At 47.5% G+C, this 12,522-nt stretch overlaps 1 protein-coding gene across 1 annotated transcript in view; it reads left to right on the forward strand.

Moving 5' to 3' along the window:
• Positions 1-12,522, forward strand: part of LOC139242168 (probable G-protein coupled receptor 139) — a 147,768-nt gene that overhangs the window by 101,718 nt on the left and 33,528 nt on the right. The window contains exon 3 of the mRNA XM_070870261.1: positions 4,892-5,755. Within this exon, the coding sequence (XP_070726362.1) occupies positions 4,892-5,755 (864 nt within the window). The remainder of the gene's footprint in view (positions 1-4,891; positions 5,756-12,522) is intronic.

A 12,522-nucleotide genomic window follows, 5' to 3' on the forward strand; every position in this document is an offset into this window, starting at 1 on the left:
AGTGTATCTGGTACCTCACTGTTAGTGTATCTGGTACCTCACTGTTAGTGTATCTGGTACCTCACTTTTAGTGTATCTGGTACCACACTGTTGGTGTATCTGGTACCTCACTGTTAGTGTATCTGATACCTCACTGTTAGTGTATCTGACACCTCACTTTTAGTGTATCTGGTACCACACTGTTAGTGTATCTGGTACCTCACTGTTAGTGTATCTGGTACCTCGCAGTTAGTGTATCTGGTACCTCGCTATTAATGTATCTGGTACATCACTGTTCGTGCATCTGGTACCTCACTGTTAGTGTATCTGGTACCTCGCTGTTAGTGTATCTGGTACCTCACTGTTAGTGTATCTGGTACCTCGCTGTTAGTGTATCTGGTACCTCATTGTTAATGTATCTGGTACCTCACTGTTAGTGTATCTGGTACCTCTCTGTTAGTGTATCTGGTACCTCGCTGTTAGTGTATCTGGTACCTCACTGTTAGTGTATCTGGTACCTCGCTCTTAGTGTATCTGGTACCTCACTGTTACTGTATCTGGTACCTCACTGTTAGTGTATCTGGTACCTCACTGTTAGTGTATCTGGTACCTCACTGTTAGTGTATCTGGTCCCTCACTGTTAGTGTATCTGGTACCTCACTGTTAGTGTATCTGGTACCTCACTGTTAGTGTATCTGGTACCTCGCTATTAGTTTATCTGATACATCACTGTTCGTGTATCTGGTACCTCACTGTTAGTGTATCTGGTACCTCGCTGTTAGTGTATCTGGTACCTCACTGTTAGTGTATCTGGTACCTCACTGTGAGTGTATCGGGTACCTCGCTGTTTGTGTATCTGGTACCTCACTGTTAGTGTCCCTGGTACCTCATTGTTAGTGTATCTGGTACCTCACTGTTAGTGTATCTGGTACCTCGCTGTTAGTGTATCTGGTACCTCGCTGTTAGTGTATCTGGTACCTCGCTGTTAGTGTATCTGGTACCTCGCTGTTAGTGTATCTGGTACCTCGCTGTTAGTGTATCTGGTACCTCGCTGTTAGTGTATCTGGTACCTCGCTGTTAGTGTATCTGGTACCTCACTGTTAGTGTCCCTGGTACCTCGCTGTTAGTGTATCTGGTACCTCACTGTTAGTGTCCCTGGTACCTCACTGTTAGTGTATCTGGTACCTCACTGTTAGTGTATCTGGTACCTCACTGTTAGTGTATCTGGTACCTCGCTGTTATTGTATCTGGTACCTCACTGTTAGTGTATCTGGTACCTCGCTGTTATTGTATCTGGTACCTCACTGTTAGTGTATCTAGTACCTCACTGTTAGTGTATCTGGTACCTCACTGTTAGTGTATCTGGTATCTCACTGTTAGTGTATCTGGTACCTCATTGTTAGTGTATCTGGTACCTCACTGTTAGTGTATCTGGTACCTCACTGTTAGTGTCCCTGGTACCTCATTGTTAGTGTATCTGGTACCTCACTGTTAGTGTATCTGGTACCTCACTATTAGTGTCCCTGGTACCTCATTGTTAGTGTATCTGGTACCTCACTGTTAGTGTATATGGTACCTCGCTGTGAGTGTATCTGGTACCTCGCTGTTAGTGTATCTGGTACCTCACTGTTAGTGTATCTGGTACCTCACTGTTAGTGTATCTGGTACCTCGCTGTTAGTGTATCTGGTACCTCACTGTTAGTGTCCCTGGTACCTCATTGTTAGTGTATCTGGTACCTCGCTGTTAGTGTATCTGGTACCTCGCTGTTAGTGTATCTGGTACCTCGCTGTTAGTGTATCTGGTACCTCGCTGTTAGTGTATCTGGTACCTCGCTGTTAGTGTATCTGGTACCTCACTGTTAGTGTATCTGGTACCTCACTGTGAGTGTATCGGGTACCTCGCTGTTAGTGTATCTGGTACCTCACTGTTAGTGTATCTGGTACCTCACTGTTAGTGTATCTGTTACCTCGCTGTTAGTGTATCTGGTACCTCGCTGTTAGTGTATCTGGTACCTCACTGTTAGTGTATCTGGTACCTCACTGTGAGTGTATCGGGTACCTCGCTGTTAGTGTATCTGGTACCTCACTGTTAGTGTATCTGGTACCTCGCTGTTAGTGTATCTGGTACCTCGCTGTTAGTGTATCTGATCCCTCACTGTTAGTGTCCCTGGTACCTCATTGTTAGTGTATCTGGTACCTCGCTGTTAGTGTATCTGGTACCTCGCTGTTAGTGTATCTGGTACCTCGCTGTTAGTGTATCTGGTACCTCACTGTTAGTGTATCTGGTACCTCGCTGTTAGTGTATCTGGTACCTCGCTGTTAGTGTATCTGGTACCTCACTGTTAGTGTATCTGGTACCTCGCTGTTAGTGTATCTGGTACCTCGCTGTTAGTGTATCTGGTACCTCACTGTTAGTGTATCTGGTACCTCACTGTTAGTGTATCTGGTACCTCACTGTTAGTGTATCTGGTACCTCGATGTTAGTGTATCTGGTACCTCACTGTTAGTGTATCTGGTACCTCACTGTTAGTGTATCTGGTACCTCGCTGTTAGTGTATCTGGTACCTCGCTGTTAGTGTATCTGGTACCTCGCTGTTAGTGTATCTGGTACCTCGCTGTTAGTGTATCTGGTACCTCACTGTTAGTGTATCTGGTACCTCGCTGTTAGTGTATCTGGTACCTCACTGTTAGTGTCCCTGGTACCTCACTGTTAGTGTATCTGGTACCTCACTGTTAGTGTATCTGGTACCTCGCTGTTAGTGTATCTGGTACCTCACTGTTAGTGTATCTGGTACCTCGCTGTTAGTGTATCTGGTACCTCACTGTTAGTGTATCTGGTACCTCGCTGTTAGTGTATCTGGTACCTCACTGTTAGTGTATCTGGTACCTCACTGTTAGTGTATCTGGTACCTCGCTGTTAGTGTATCTGGTACCTCGCTGTTAGTGTATCTGGTACCTCACTGTTAGTGTATCTGGTACCTCACTGTTAGTGTATCTGGTACCTCGCTGTTAGTGTATCTGGTACCTCACTGTTAGTGTATCTGGTACCTCACTGTTAGTGTATCTGGTACCTCGCTGCTAGTGTATCTGGTCCCTCGCTGTTAGTGTATCTGGTACCTCACTGTTAGTGTATCTGGTACCTCACTGTTAGTGTATCTGGTACCTCACTTTTAGTGTATCTGGTACCACACTGTTGGTGTATCTGGTACCTCACTGTTAGTGTATCTGATACCTCACTGTTAGTGTATCTGACACCTCACTTTTAGTGTATCTGGTACCACACTGTTAGTGTATCTGGTACCTCACTGTTAGTGTATCTGGTACCTCGCAGTTAGTGTATCTGGTACCTCGCTATTAATGTATCTGGTACATCACTGTTCGTGCATCTGGTACCTCACTGTTAGTGTATCTGGTACCTCGCTGTTAGTGTATCTGGTACCTCACTGTTAGTGTATCTGGTACCTCGCTGTTAGTGTATCTGGTACCTCATTGTTAATGTATCTGGTACCTCACTGTTAGTGTATCTGGTACCTCTCTGTTAGTGTATCTGGTACCTCGCTGTTAGTGTATCTGGTACCTCACTGTTAGTGTATCTGGTACCTCGCTCTTAGTGTATCTGGTACCTCACTGTTACTGTATCTGGTACCTCACTGTTAGTGTATCTGGTACCTCACTGTTAGTGTATCTGGTACCTCACTGTTAGTGTATCTGGTCCCTCACTGTTAGTGTATCTGGTACCTCACTGTTAGTGTATCTGGTACCTCACTGTTAGTGTATCTGGTACCTCGCTATTAGTTTATCTGATACATCACTGTTCGTGTATCTGGTACCTCACTGTTAGTGTATCTGGTACCTCGCTGTTAGTGTATCTGGTACCTCACTGTTAGTGTATCTGGTACCTCACTGTTAGTGTATCTGGTACCTCGCTGTTAGTGTATCTGGTACCTCGCTGTTCGTGTATCTGGTACCTCATTGTTAATGTATCTGGTACCTCACTGTTAGTGTATCTGGTACCTCTCTGTTAGTGTATCTGGTACCTCACTGTAAGTGTATCTGGTACCTCGCTGTTAGTGTATCTGGCACCTCGCTCTTAGTGTATCTGGTACCTCACTGTTAGTGTATCTGGTACCTCGCTGTTAGTGTATCTGGTACCTCGCTGTTAGTGTATCTGGTACCTCACTGTTAGTGTATCTGGTACCTCGCTCTTAATGTATCTGGTACCTCACTGTTACTGTATCTGGTACCTCACTGTTAGTGTATCTGGTACCTCACTGTTAGTGTATCTGGTACCTCACTGTTAGTGTATCTGGTACCTCACTGTTAGTGTATCTGGTACCTCACAGTTAGTGTATCTGGAACCTCGCTGTTAGTGTCCCTGGTACCTCGCTGTTAGTGTATCTGGTACCTCACTGTTAGTGTATCTGGTACCTCACTGTTGGTGTTTCTGATACCACTACTGTCCATCACCGAGCAAGAATACAATGAGGGTCTCCCTCCCTCTCCCCCCGTCACTGCCCCCTCCCACCAACACAGCGCCACAGAAGCGAATCTCACCGCTCTCGGTGCTGACTGATCCCGGGACACGAAGGCTTCCTGAGAGGTTCTTGACCCGTGTGTCCCTGTTACCTTGGGCAGTGTTGTTGCCTGCTGAGCTAAAGGTAGATCTATCATTTAATGTCTCATTGATCAAACATCTGTTCATTTCATGTTGTCTTTATCCCCATTTCATTTATTGATTCCTTATTATTTTTGCTAAACCCTGCATTCATTTCCTCAGGTACGAGAATTAGATTATATCATTTCATGTCACTAATGATTTGCAGATTGCATCCGAATCCCATCAATCTTCTGCTCTTGCTCCCAGCCTGATGTTTAATTTAACTGGTTATTTCCTTTCCTCACAGTGAACTTAGTGACGATAATGATCCTGTCCCGGGGAAAGTGTGGACTCTCCAAATGTGTCACTCGTTACCTGGTGGCCATGGCAACAGCGGATCTACTGGTGGTGATCCTGGATCTGATACTGAGGCACATTCCGATTCGTTATAAGGAACAGTTTATTTTCGTGTATTCCATCCCCCTGTGTAATATCCACGCCGTCCTGCTCTATGCAGCCACAGACTGTTCTGTCTGGTTCACCGTCACTTTCACCTTCGATCGATTTGTGGCCATTTGTTGCCAGAAGCTGAAAACTAAATATAGCACCGAGAGAACGGCGGCTGTGGTTCTGGGAACAGTGACTGTGCTGAGCTGTTTAAAGAACATACCCTGGTATTTTATGTTCACAAGTAGGTATGTGCTTGGTAACAACCCCTGGTTTTGTGATCTGTATTACACTAATTATGCATCACTGGGCTGGGCAGTATTCGAACTACTTCATTATATTCTAACCCCGTGTGTCCCATTTATTCTGATCCTGCTGCTCAATGCTCTCACTGTCAGACACATTTTACTGGCCAGCAGAGCTCGCAGGAGACTCCGGGGTCACAGCAGTGGGGAGAGTCCCAGAGACCCCGAGATGGAGAGTCGCAGGAAATCCATGATTTTATTGTTTGTTATCTCGGGGAATTTCATCTTGTTATGGGCAATGTATATGGTGGCTCTTGTGGAAAACCGGATTGGTTGGATTGCACGACATGTATATATACCTGTGTTAGTAAATGAACTGGGATACATGCTGCAACAGCTCAGTTGCTGTACAAACACTGGTATTTATGCCGTGACACAGACTAAGTTCCGGGAGCAGTGGAAGAATGTGCTGAAATATCCCTTTGTTGTAATTGTAAAATGCATTAAATGATAAGAAGCAGCAGAGACTTTACAGCCTCAGAACTCAATGCCACCAGATAATGGGGGGGAAATCCCGGTTGGGGGCTTCCTTCGGACAAATGCCTCCGACCGGAGGATATTTTACGTAAACCTTCGATTCCCATCCGAGACCTTCATTCCATGTGTAGCGTTAGGGAAATGGCCTTCCCCATACGTACAGTAAAGCTGGAGTCACATGGGCCTGAAGCACCAATCACGCTGCAGTATTCTCAGTGATAATAATGGCAACTCGCTTTTTCAGAGTTCCCATTATTATCAATGTGAATAAACACCTCAATATTGAAAAGCAACAGAATAAATTAAAAAACACATCACATATTTAAAATTAATTGAAATTAAAGTCAATTAAATCTTTTGGAAAAAAAAAGATTTTTTTGAATTTTTTTTAACATGTTTCAATAAGGTTTAAAATAAATGATCCTTGGTGGAAAGGGTTTTTACTGTAAAAATATGTATTTCAGTTTATTTTTGATATGTTTTAGAACTCTTACACTGGTAAAAGTAATGTATCGACCTGTTGAAGGAAATTCTCTGGGCATGATTTGGGCAAATGACTCAATCTCACCCACACAAATGGTCTTCTCCCCGGGATATGGAGAATCCATATGGAGAAATCTTTGACAGATCGGAAAAGCCGGTTTCCGGGGCATGTACACTTGGGCCTGACCTGGTGAGGCTGGAATTTAAGGCCCATTGTGTCCGAGTCACTCTCCCTCATGGTGAATATTATCACACTCACTCACACACTGTCTACACAGGGCTCCCTGGGCGGGGAGTGACAATCTGTCAGGATCCTCTGCAAGGTCAGCAGTGACCTGCAAAAGGATGGCACCCCCTAAAGTACCACCTAAAGTAGCTGGTCTCCCGCCTGCACTAAGGTGGCGACATCCGTTGCCTAGACAATGGAGTAGTGTTCCTCAGGACCCCTCCCTGCCTCACATATGGATGTGCTCACTCGCGCTCGGCACAGCATATACAGCTCTGGTACCCAGCACAAAGCTGGTGGCAGGATCTATTCCCATTGGCTGGTTGATGTCACTGACCTTTCCCTTCCCAGAAGTGAGGCCAGGTGATTTACAGCAAGAGTCGAGGTCAGCAGCAGATAGAGGTTTGTTCACCAAAGCAGTGAGTGAGTGGCTAGGGGGAGCCACTCGGCCCAGCCCTGCACCAATCCCCACAACCCAGCATGGTAAGGAGGAGGTCCAACACCAGGTACGATGGCAGCTCCTGTCGGCCAGGCTTTACATCAGTGCCTGAATCTGACTGCAAGAGACCTACGTCTGTCTTCACTAATCATTTTCTCTTCACATATCTGTGGAAGCTTTTGCAGTAAATAGGAGCACGATTAGTCCATTGAGCCCCTCGAGCCTGCTCTGCCATGCAAGATCGTGGCAGATGGAGGCTTGTAATAAATGCACCGAAAGAATCCTGGGCGATTTTAACCTACATATTGATTGGACAAAGCAAATTGGCCAGCGTAGCCCCGAGGAAGAGTTCATAGAGTGTATCCTGGATGGTTTCCTTGAACAGCATATTGCGGATCCAACCAGCGAGCAGGCTATCTTAGATCTGGTGCAGTGAAATGAATGACCATAACATGGTTCAATTTGAAATTCTGTTGGGCGGTGAGTAAGTTAGTTCTCAAACCAGTGTCCTAAGCTTAAATTATTGAGAAAACAAAGGTATGGGGGCAGAGTTGGCTAAAGTGGGCTGGGAAAATAGATTAAAGTACGGGACGGTTGATGATCAGTGCCAGACATTTAAGGAGATATTTCTTAACTCGCTCTAAAATATATCCCAATGAGATGGAAAGACTGTAAGAGAAGGGACAACCATCCGTGCCTAACTGAGGAAATAAGGGATGGCATCACATTGAAAACAAGGGCCTGCAATGGGCCAAGATCAGTGGGAGACCAGAGGATTGGGAAACTTTTAAAAGCCAGCAAAGAACGAATATAAAATTGACAAAGAGCGGGAAGATCGAGTATGAAAGTAAACAAGCACAAAATATAAAAATACAGTAAGAGTTTCTACAGGTACATAACAAGGAAAAGAATGGCTAAAGTAAATGTTCCTCCCCTGGAGGATGAGACTGGGGAATGGTAGAGACATTCAACAAATATATTGTATCCGTCTTCACGGTAGAAGCCACTGAAACATCCCAATAGTGGATAAGCAAGGGGCTTTCGGGAGGTTGGAACTTCATACAATCACTATCGCTAATGAAGTAGTACTCAGTAAAATAATGGGACTAAAGGCGGACAAGTCCCCTGTGTCATGTATTTAACCATCTTGTAATGATATAGTCATGTAACTGTAACTCATGCACACTGTACCTGTACCCTAGAAATGCACACCCTGACCACAGGGGGTCAACTTGCGGGAGACACTCCTCACCTGGGTTTCCAGGTATAAAAGGGCAGGTCCCACCCAGGGTCAGTACTCCTTGGTCCTGGCAATAAAGGTGAAGATCACAGAGTGACCGTGTCTGATATATCCATGCCTCGTGTGAGCTTGTAGTAAGGTGCAGGGACACTACATTTGGCGGTGAGAAACGGGAATCACCGAACCACGAGGATGGCCACTGGTGGCACAGAGGAACGTTACTGTGTGGGTGAGGATTGGGATGACTTCGTGGAAAGACTCCAGCAGAGCTTTGCCACAAAGGACTGGCTGGAAGAGACAGCGTCTAACAAGCGGAGGGCGCACCTACTGACCAGCTGTGGTCCACAGACGTATGCATCTACTGACCAGCTGTGGTCCACAGACGTAAGCATCTACTGACCAGCTGTGGTCCACAGACGTATGCATCTACTGACCAGCTGTGGTCCACAGACGTATGCATCTACTGACCAGCTGTGGTCCACAGACGTATGCATCTACTGACCAGCTGTGGTCCACAGACGTATGCGCTGATGAAAGACCTGCTCGCACCCCAAAAGCCGGCGGACAAGTCTTTTGAAGAGCTCAGCCAACTGATCAGTGAGCATCTCAAGCCGTCAAGTAGTGTACACATGGCCTACACCGGTTCTACTCTCACCGGCACCAAGAGGGACAAAATGTCTCGGACTTCGTGGCGGACCTGCAGTGCTTGGTCAGTTTCTGTAAGTTCTCTGATGCCTGCAGGGGGAGATATTAAGGGACTTTTGCCATCGAGGGCATTAATCATGCCGGCATTTCCAGGAAGCTCATAGAGACCAAGGACTTGACTTCAGAAGGGGCGGCGTTGAAAGCTCAGACCTTTATGGCAGGGGAAGAGGAGACCAAGCAAATTTACGCACGCAACCCTGGTCCCAACGTGGCGATGGACCAGGGAGTTAACATGGTGAAAACTGCTCGGGACCCCGCAGGCAGGCAAGGGCATTTTGAAACCACCCAGGCAGCAACAGGCTCTAGGGTGGGCCTGCAACAAGGACAATGGAGAGGGGATCGGCAATTCATGCCATCTCGAGGAACAATGCGTCCCACGATAGGACCATTAACACCCACCATCAGAGTGCTTAGAAACAGCCAAATGGGCAATCAGAGGGGAATGCCGGGTAATAGTCCTTTTGTTAACCGCAATCTCAATCTCAGCTCATGCTGGAGATGTGGGGGGTAGACACACTGCAAGAAGCTGCAGGTTCCAGCAATATACCTGAAGGATTTGTAATGTCAGTGGACTCTTGGCCAGGATGTGCAAAAAGGCAGTAGCGAGGCTAATCTGCGAGACAGAGGAACCAGACGAGGGATCTGCAATGCAGGATGATGCCTGGGGTAAAGCCATGGATGCTGAAGTTCAGCGGGTTCACGTGGCTGACGTCCACAGCTCATACACTAAATCGCCACCCATGATGATGCAAGTCTTACTGAATGGCATCCCGGTGCACATGGAGCTGGATACGGGAGTGAGCCAGTCACTCATGAGCGCCCAACAATTTAAGAGACTATGGCCACACAGAGCTAGCAGGCCCAAACTGGAACGCATTGAGACGCAGCTACGGACTTACACCAAAGAGATCATCCCAGTGCTGGGCAGTGCAAACTTGGTGGTAACATATAATGGATCACAAAACCGGCTGCCACTCTGGATCGTTCCGGGAAATGGCCCCGTGCTTTTGGGGAGGAGTTGGCTAGCTGAGATGAAATGGAAATGGGGGGATGTGCATGCCATTTCATCCGTGGAGCGAAGTTCATGCTCACAGGTCCTGCAAAAATTCAGGTCACTGTTTCAACCCGGTGTCGGAACGTTCAAGGGCACTAAAGTAGTGATACACATCACTCCGGACGCCAGACCAGTGCACCACAAGGCCAGAGCGGTGCCGTATGTGATGCATAAAAATATTGATTGTGAATTGGACAGGCTGCTCAGAGAGGGCATAATTTCGGCCGTTGAATTCAGCGACTGGGCCAGTCCCATCGTTCCTGTGTTTAAAGCAGATGGCTCGGTCAGGATTTGTGGCGACTTCAAGGGCACCATCAACCGAGTGTTGCTGCAAGACCAATACCCGCTCCCGAGAGCGGAGGACCTTTTTGCCACACTGGCAGGTGGTAAGCTGTTCACGAAGCTGAACCTCACTTTGGCCGACATGACTCAGGAACAGACTGAAGAATCCAAGCTTCTGACCATCATCACGACACACAAGGGATTATTTGTCTACAACAGGTGTCCGTTTGTCATTCATTCGGCAGCAGCTATCTTTCAGAGAAACATGGAAAGTTTGCTCAAGTCCATCCCTGGAACGATTGTGTTCCAAGACGACATTCCCATAACGGGTCGAGACACCGAGGAACACCTCCACAACCTGGAGGAGATGCTACGCCGATTGGATCGGGTAGGCTTGTGGCTTAAAAAGGCCAAGTGTGTGTTTTTGACCCCAGAGGTCGGGTTTTTGGGCAGGAGGGTTGCTTTACATGGGATCAGGCCCACTGAATCAAAAACTGAGGTGATTCACCGGGCACCCAGGCCTGGAAACACGTCGGAGCTGTGATCATTCCTGGGACTTTTGAACTATTTCGGGAACTTTCTGCCGAACTGAAGCATGTTGTTGGAGCCGTTACACATGCTCCTGCGTAAAGGTTGTGAATGGTTTTGTGGGGACTGTCAAGAACGGGCTTTCAATAAGACGAGGAACTGCTGTGTTCCAACAAACTGTTGACTTTGTATGACGCCTGTAAAAAACTGGTTTTAACATGCGATGCGTCATCCTACGGGGTTGGGTGTGTGTTGCAGGGTAACGATGACGGCCGACTCCAACCAGTGGCTTACACCTCCAGGTCGCTCTCCCAGGCAGAGTGTGGATACGGCGCAGTCGAGAAGGAGGCACTCGCGTGTGTGTACCGTGTGAAAAAGATGCACCAGTACCTCTTCGGTAGACGGTTCGAGCTAGAGACTGACCACAAGCCGTTAACATCCCTGTTGTCCGACAGCAAAGCTGTCAATGCTAATGCATCAGCTCACATACAGCGCTGGGCCCTCACACTGGCTGCGTATGACTACACCATACGGCACCGGCCAGGCACCGTAAATTGCGCTGACGCACTCAGCGGGCTCCCACTGGCCACCACCGAGGGAGCGTCGGAGCAGAGCGCTGAGATGGTCATGGCCGTTGAGGCTTTTCACACTGCGGGCTCCCCCATCACAGCCCGCCAGATCAAACTCTGGACCAACAGGGACCCCCTCCTATCCATGATAAAGAAATGTGTCCTGACTGGGGACTGGGTGTCCGCACACAGGGTGTGCCCCGAGGAGATCAGACCGTTTCACAGACGGATGGATGAGCTCTCCATCCAAGCCAACTGCCTGTTATGGGGCAGCCGGGTAGTCATGCCCCAGAAAGGAAGGGAAGCGTTCATCAGGGAACTCCACAGCGAGCACCCTGGCATCGTGTTCATGAAGGCCATTGCCTGGTCACATGTATGGTGGCCAGGGATTAACTCAGACCTGGAACACTGGGTTCACAGATGCACGACGTGTGCTCAGCTGGGCAATGCCCCCAGGAAGGCCCCACTCAGCCCGTGGCCCTGACCCACCAGCCCATGGTCACGTATTCACATCGACTATGTGGGCCCGTTCATGGGGAAAATGTTCCTGATCGTTGTCAATGCGTACTCGAAGTGGATCGAGTGCATCATATTAAACTCGTGCACGACATCCACCACCGTGGAGAGTCTGCGTATGGTTTTCGCGACCCACGGTTTGCCGGATATCCTGGTCAGCGACAATGGCCCGTGTTTTACCAGCCATGAGTTCCAGGAGTTTATGTCGGGCAATGGGATCAAGCACGTCCGGACAGCGCCTTTCAAGCCGGCCTCCCTATATTCAAATCTAAATTGTTGATATATACCGCAAAAAGCAAGGGACCCAGTACTGAGCCCTGCAGAACCCCACTGGAAACATCCTTCCAGTCACAAAAACATCCATCAATCATTACCCTTTGCTTCCTACCTCCAAGCCAATTTTGGAGCCAACTTGCAATTATACATTCACCTGACTCCGACCGCAAGGGACCTACGTTTGTCTTCACTAATCTTTTTCTCTTCACATATCTATAGAAGCTTTTGCAGTCAGATTTTATGTTCCCGGCAAGCCTCTTCTCATACTCTATTTTCATCCCTCTTAATTAAACCCTTTGTCCTCCTCTGCTGAATTCTAAATTTCTCCCAGTCCTCAGGTTTGCTGCTTTTTCTGGCCAATTTCTATGCCTCTTCCTTAGATTTAACACTGTCCTTAAT

Source organism: Pristiophorus japonicus, unplaced genomic scaffold (genome assembly GCF_044704955.1).
Source record: "Pristiophorus japonicus isolate sPriJap1 unplaced genomic scaffold, sPriJap1.hap1 HAP1_SCAFFOLD_124, whole genome shotgun sequence".
Taxonomy (NCBI): domain Eukaryota; kingdom Metazoa; phylum Chordata; class Chondrichthyes; family Pristiophoridae; genus Pristiophorus; species Pristiophorus japonicus.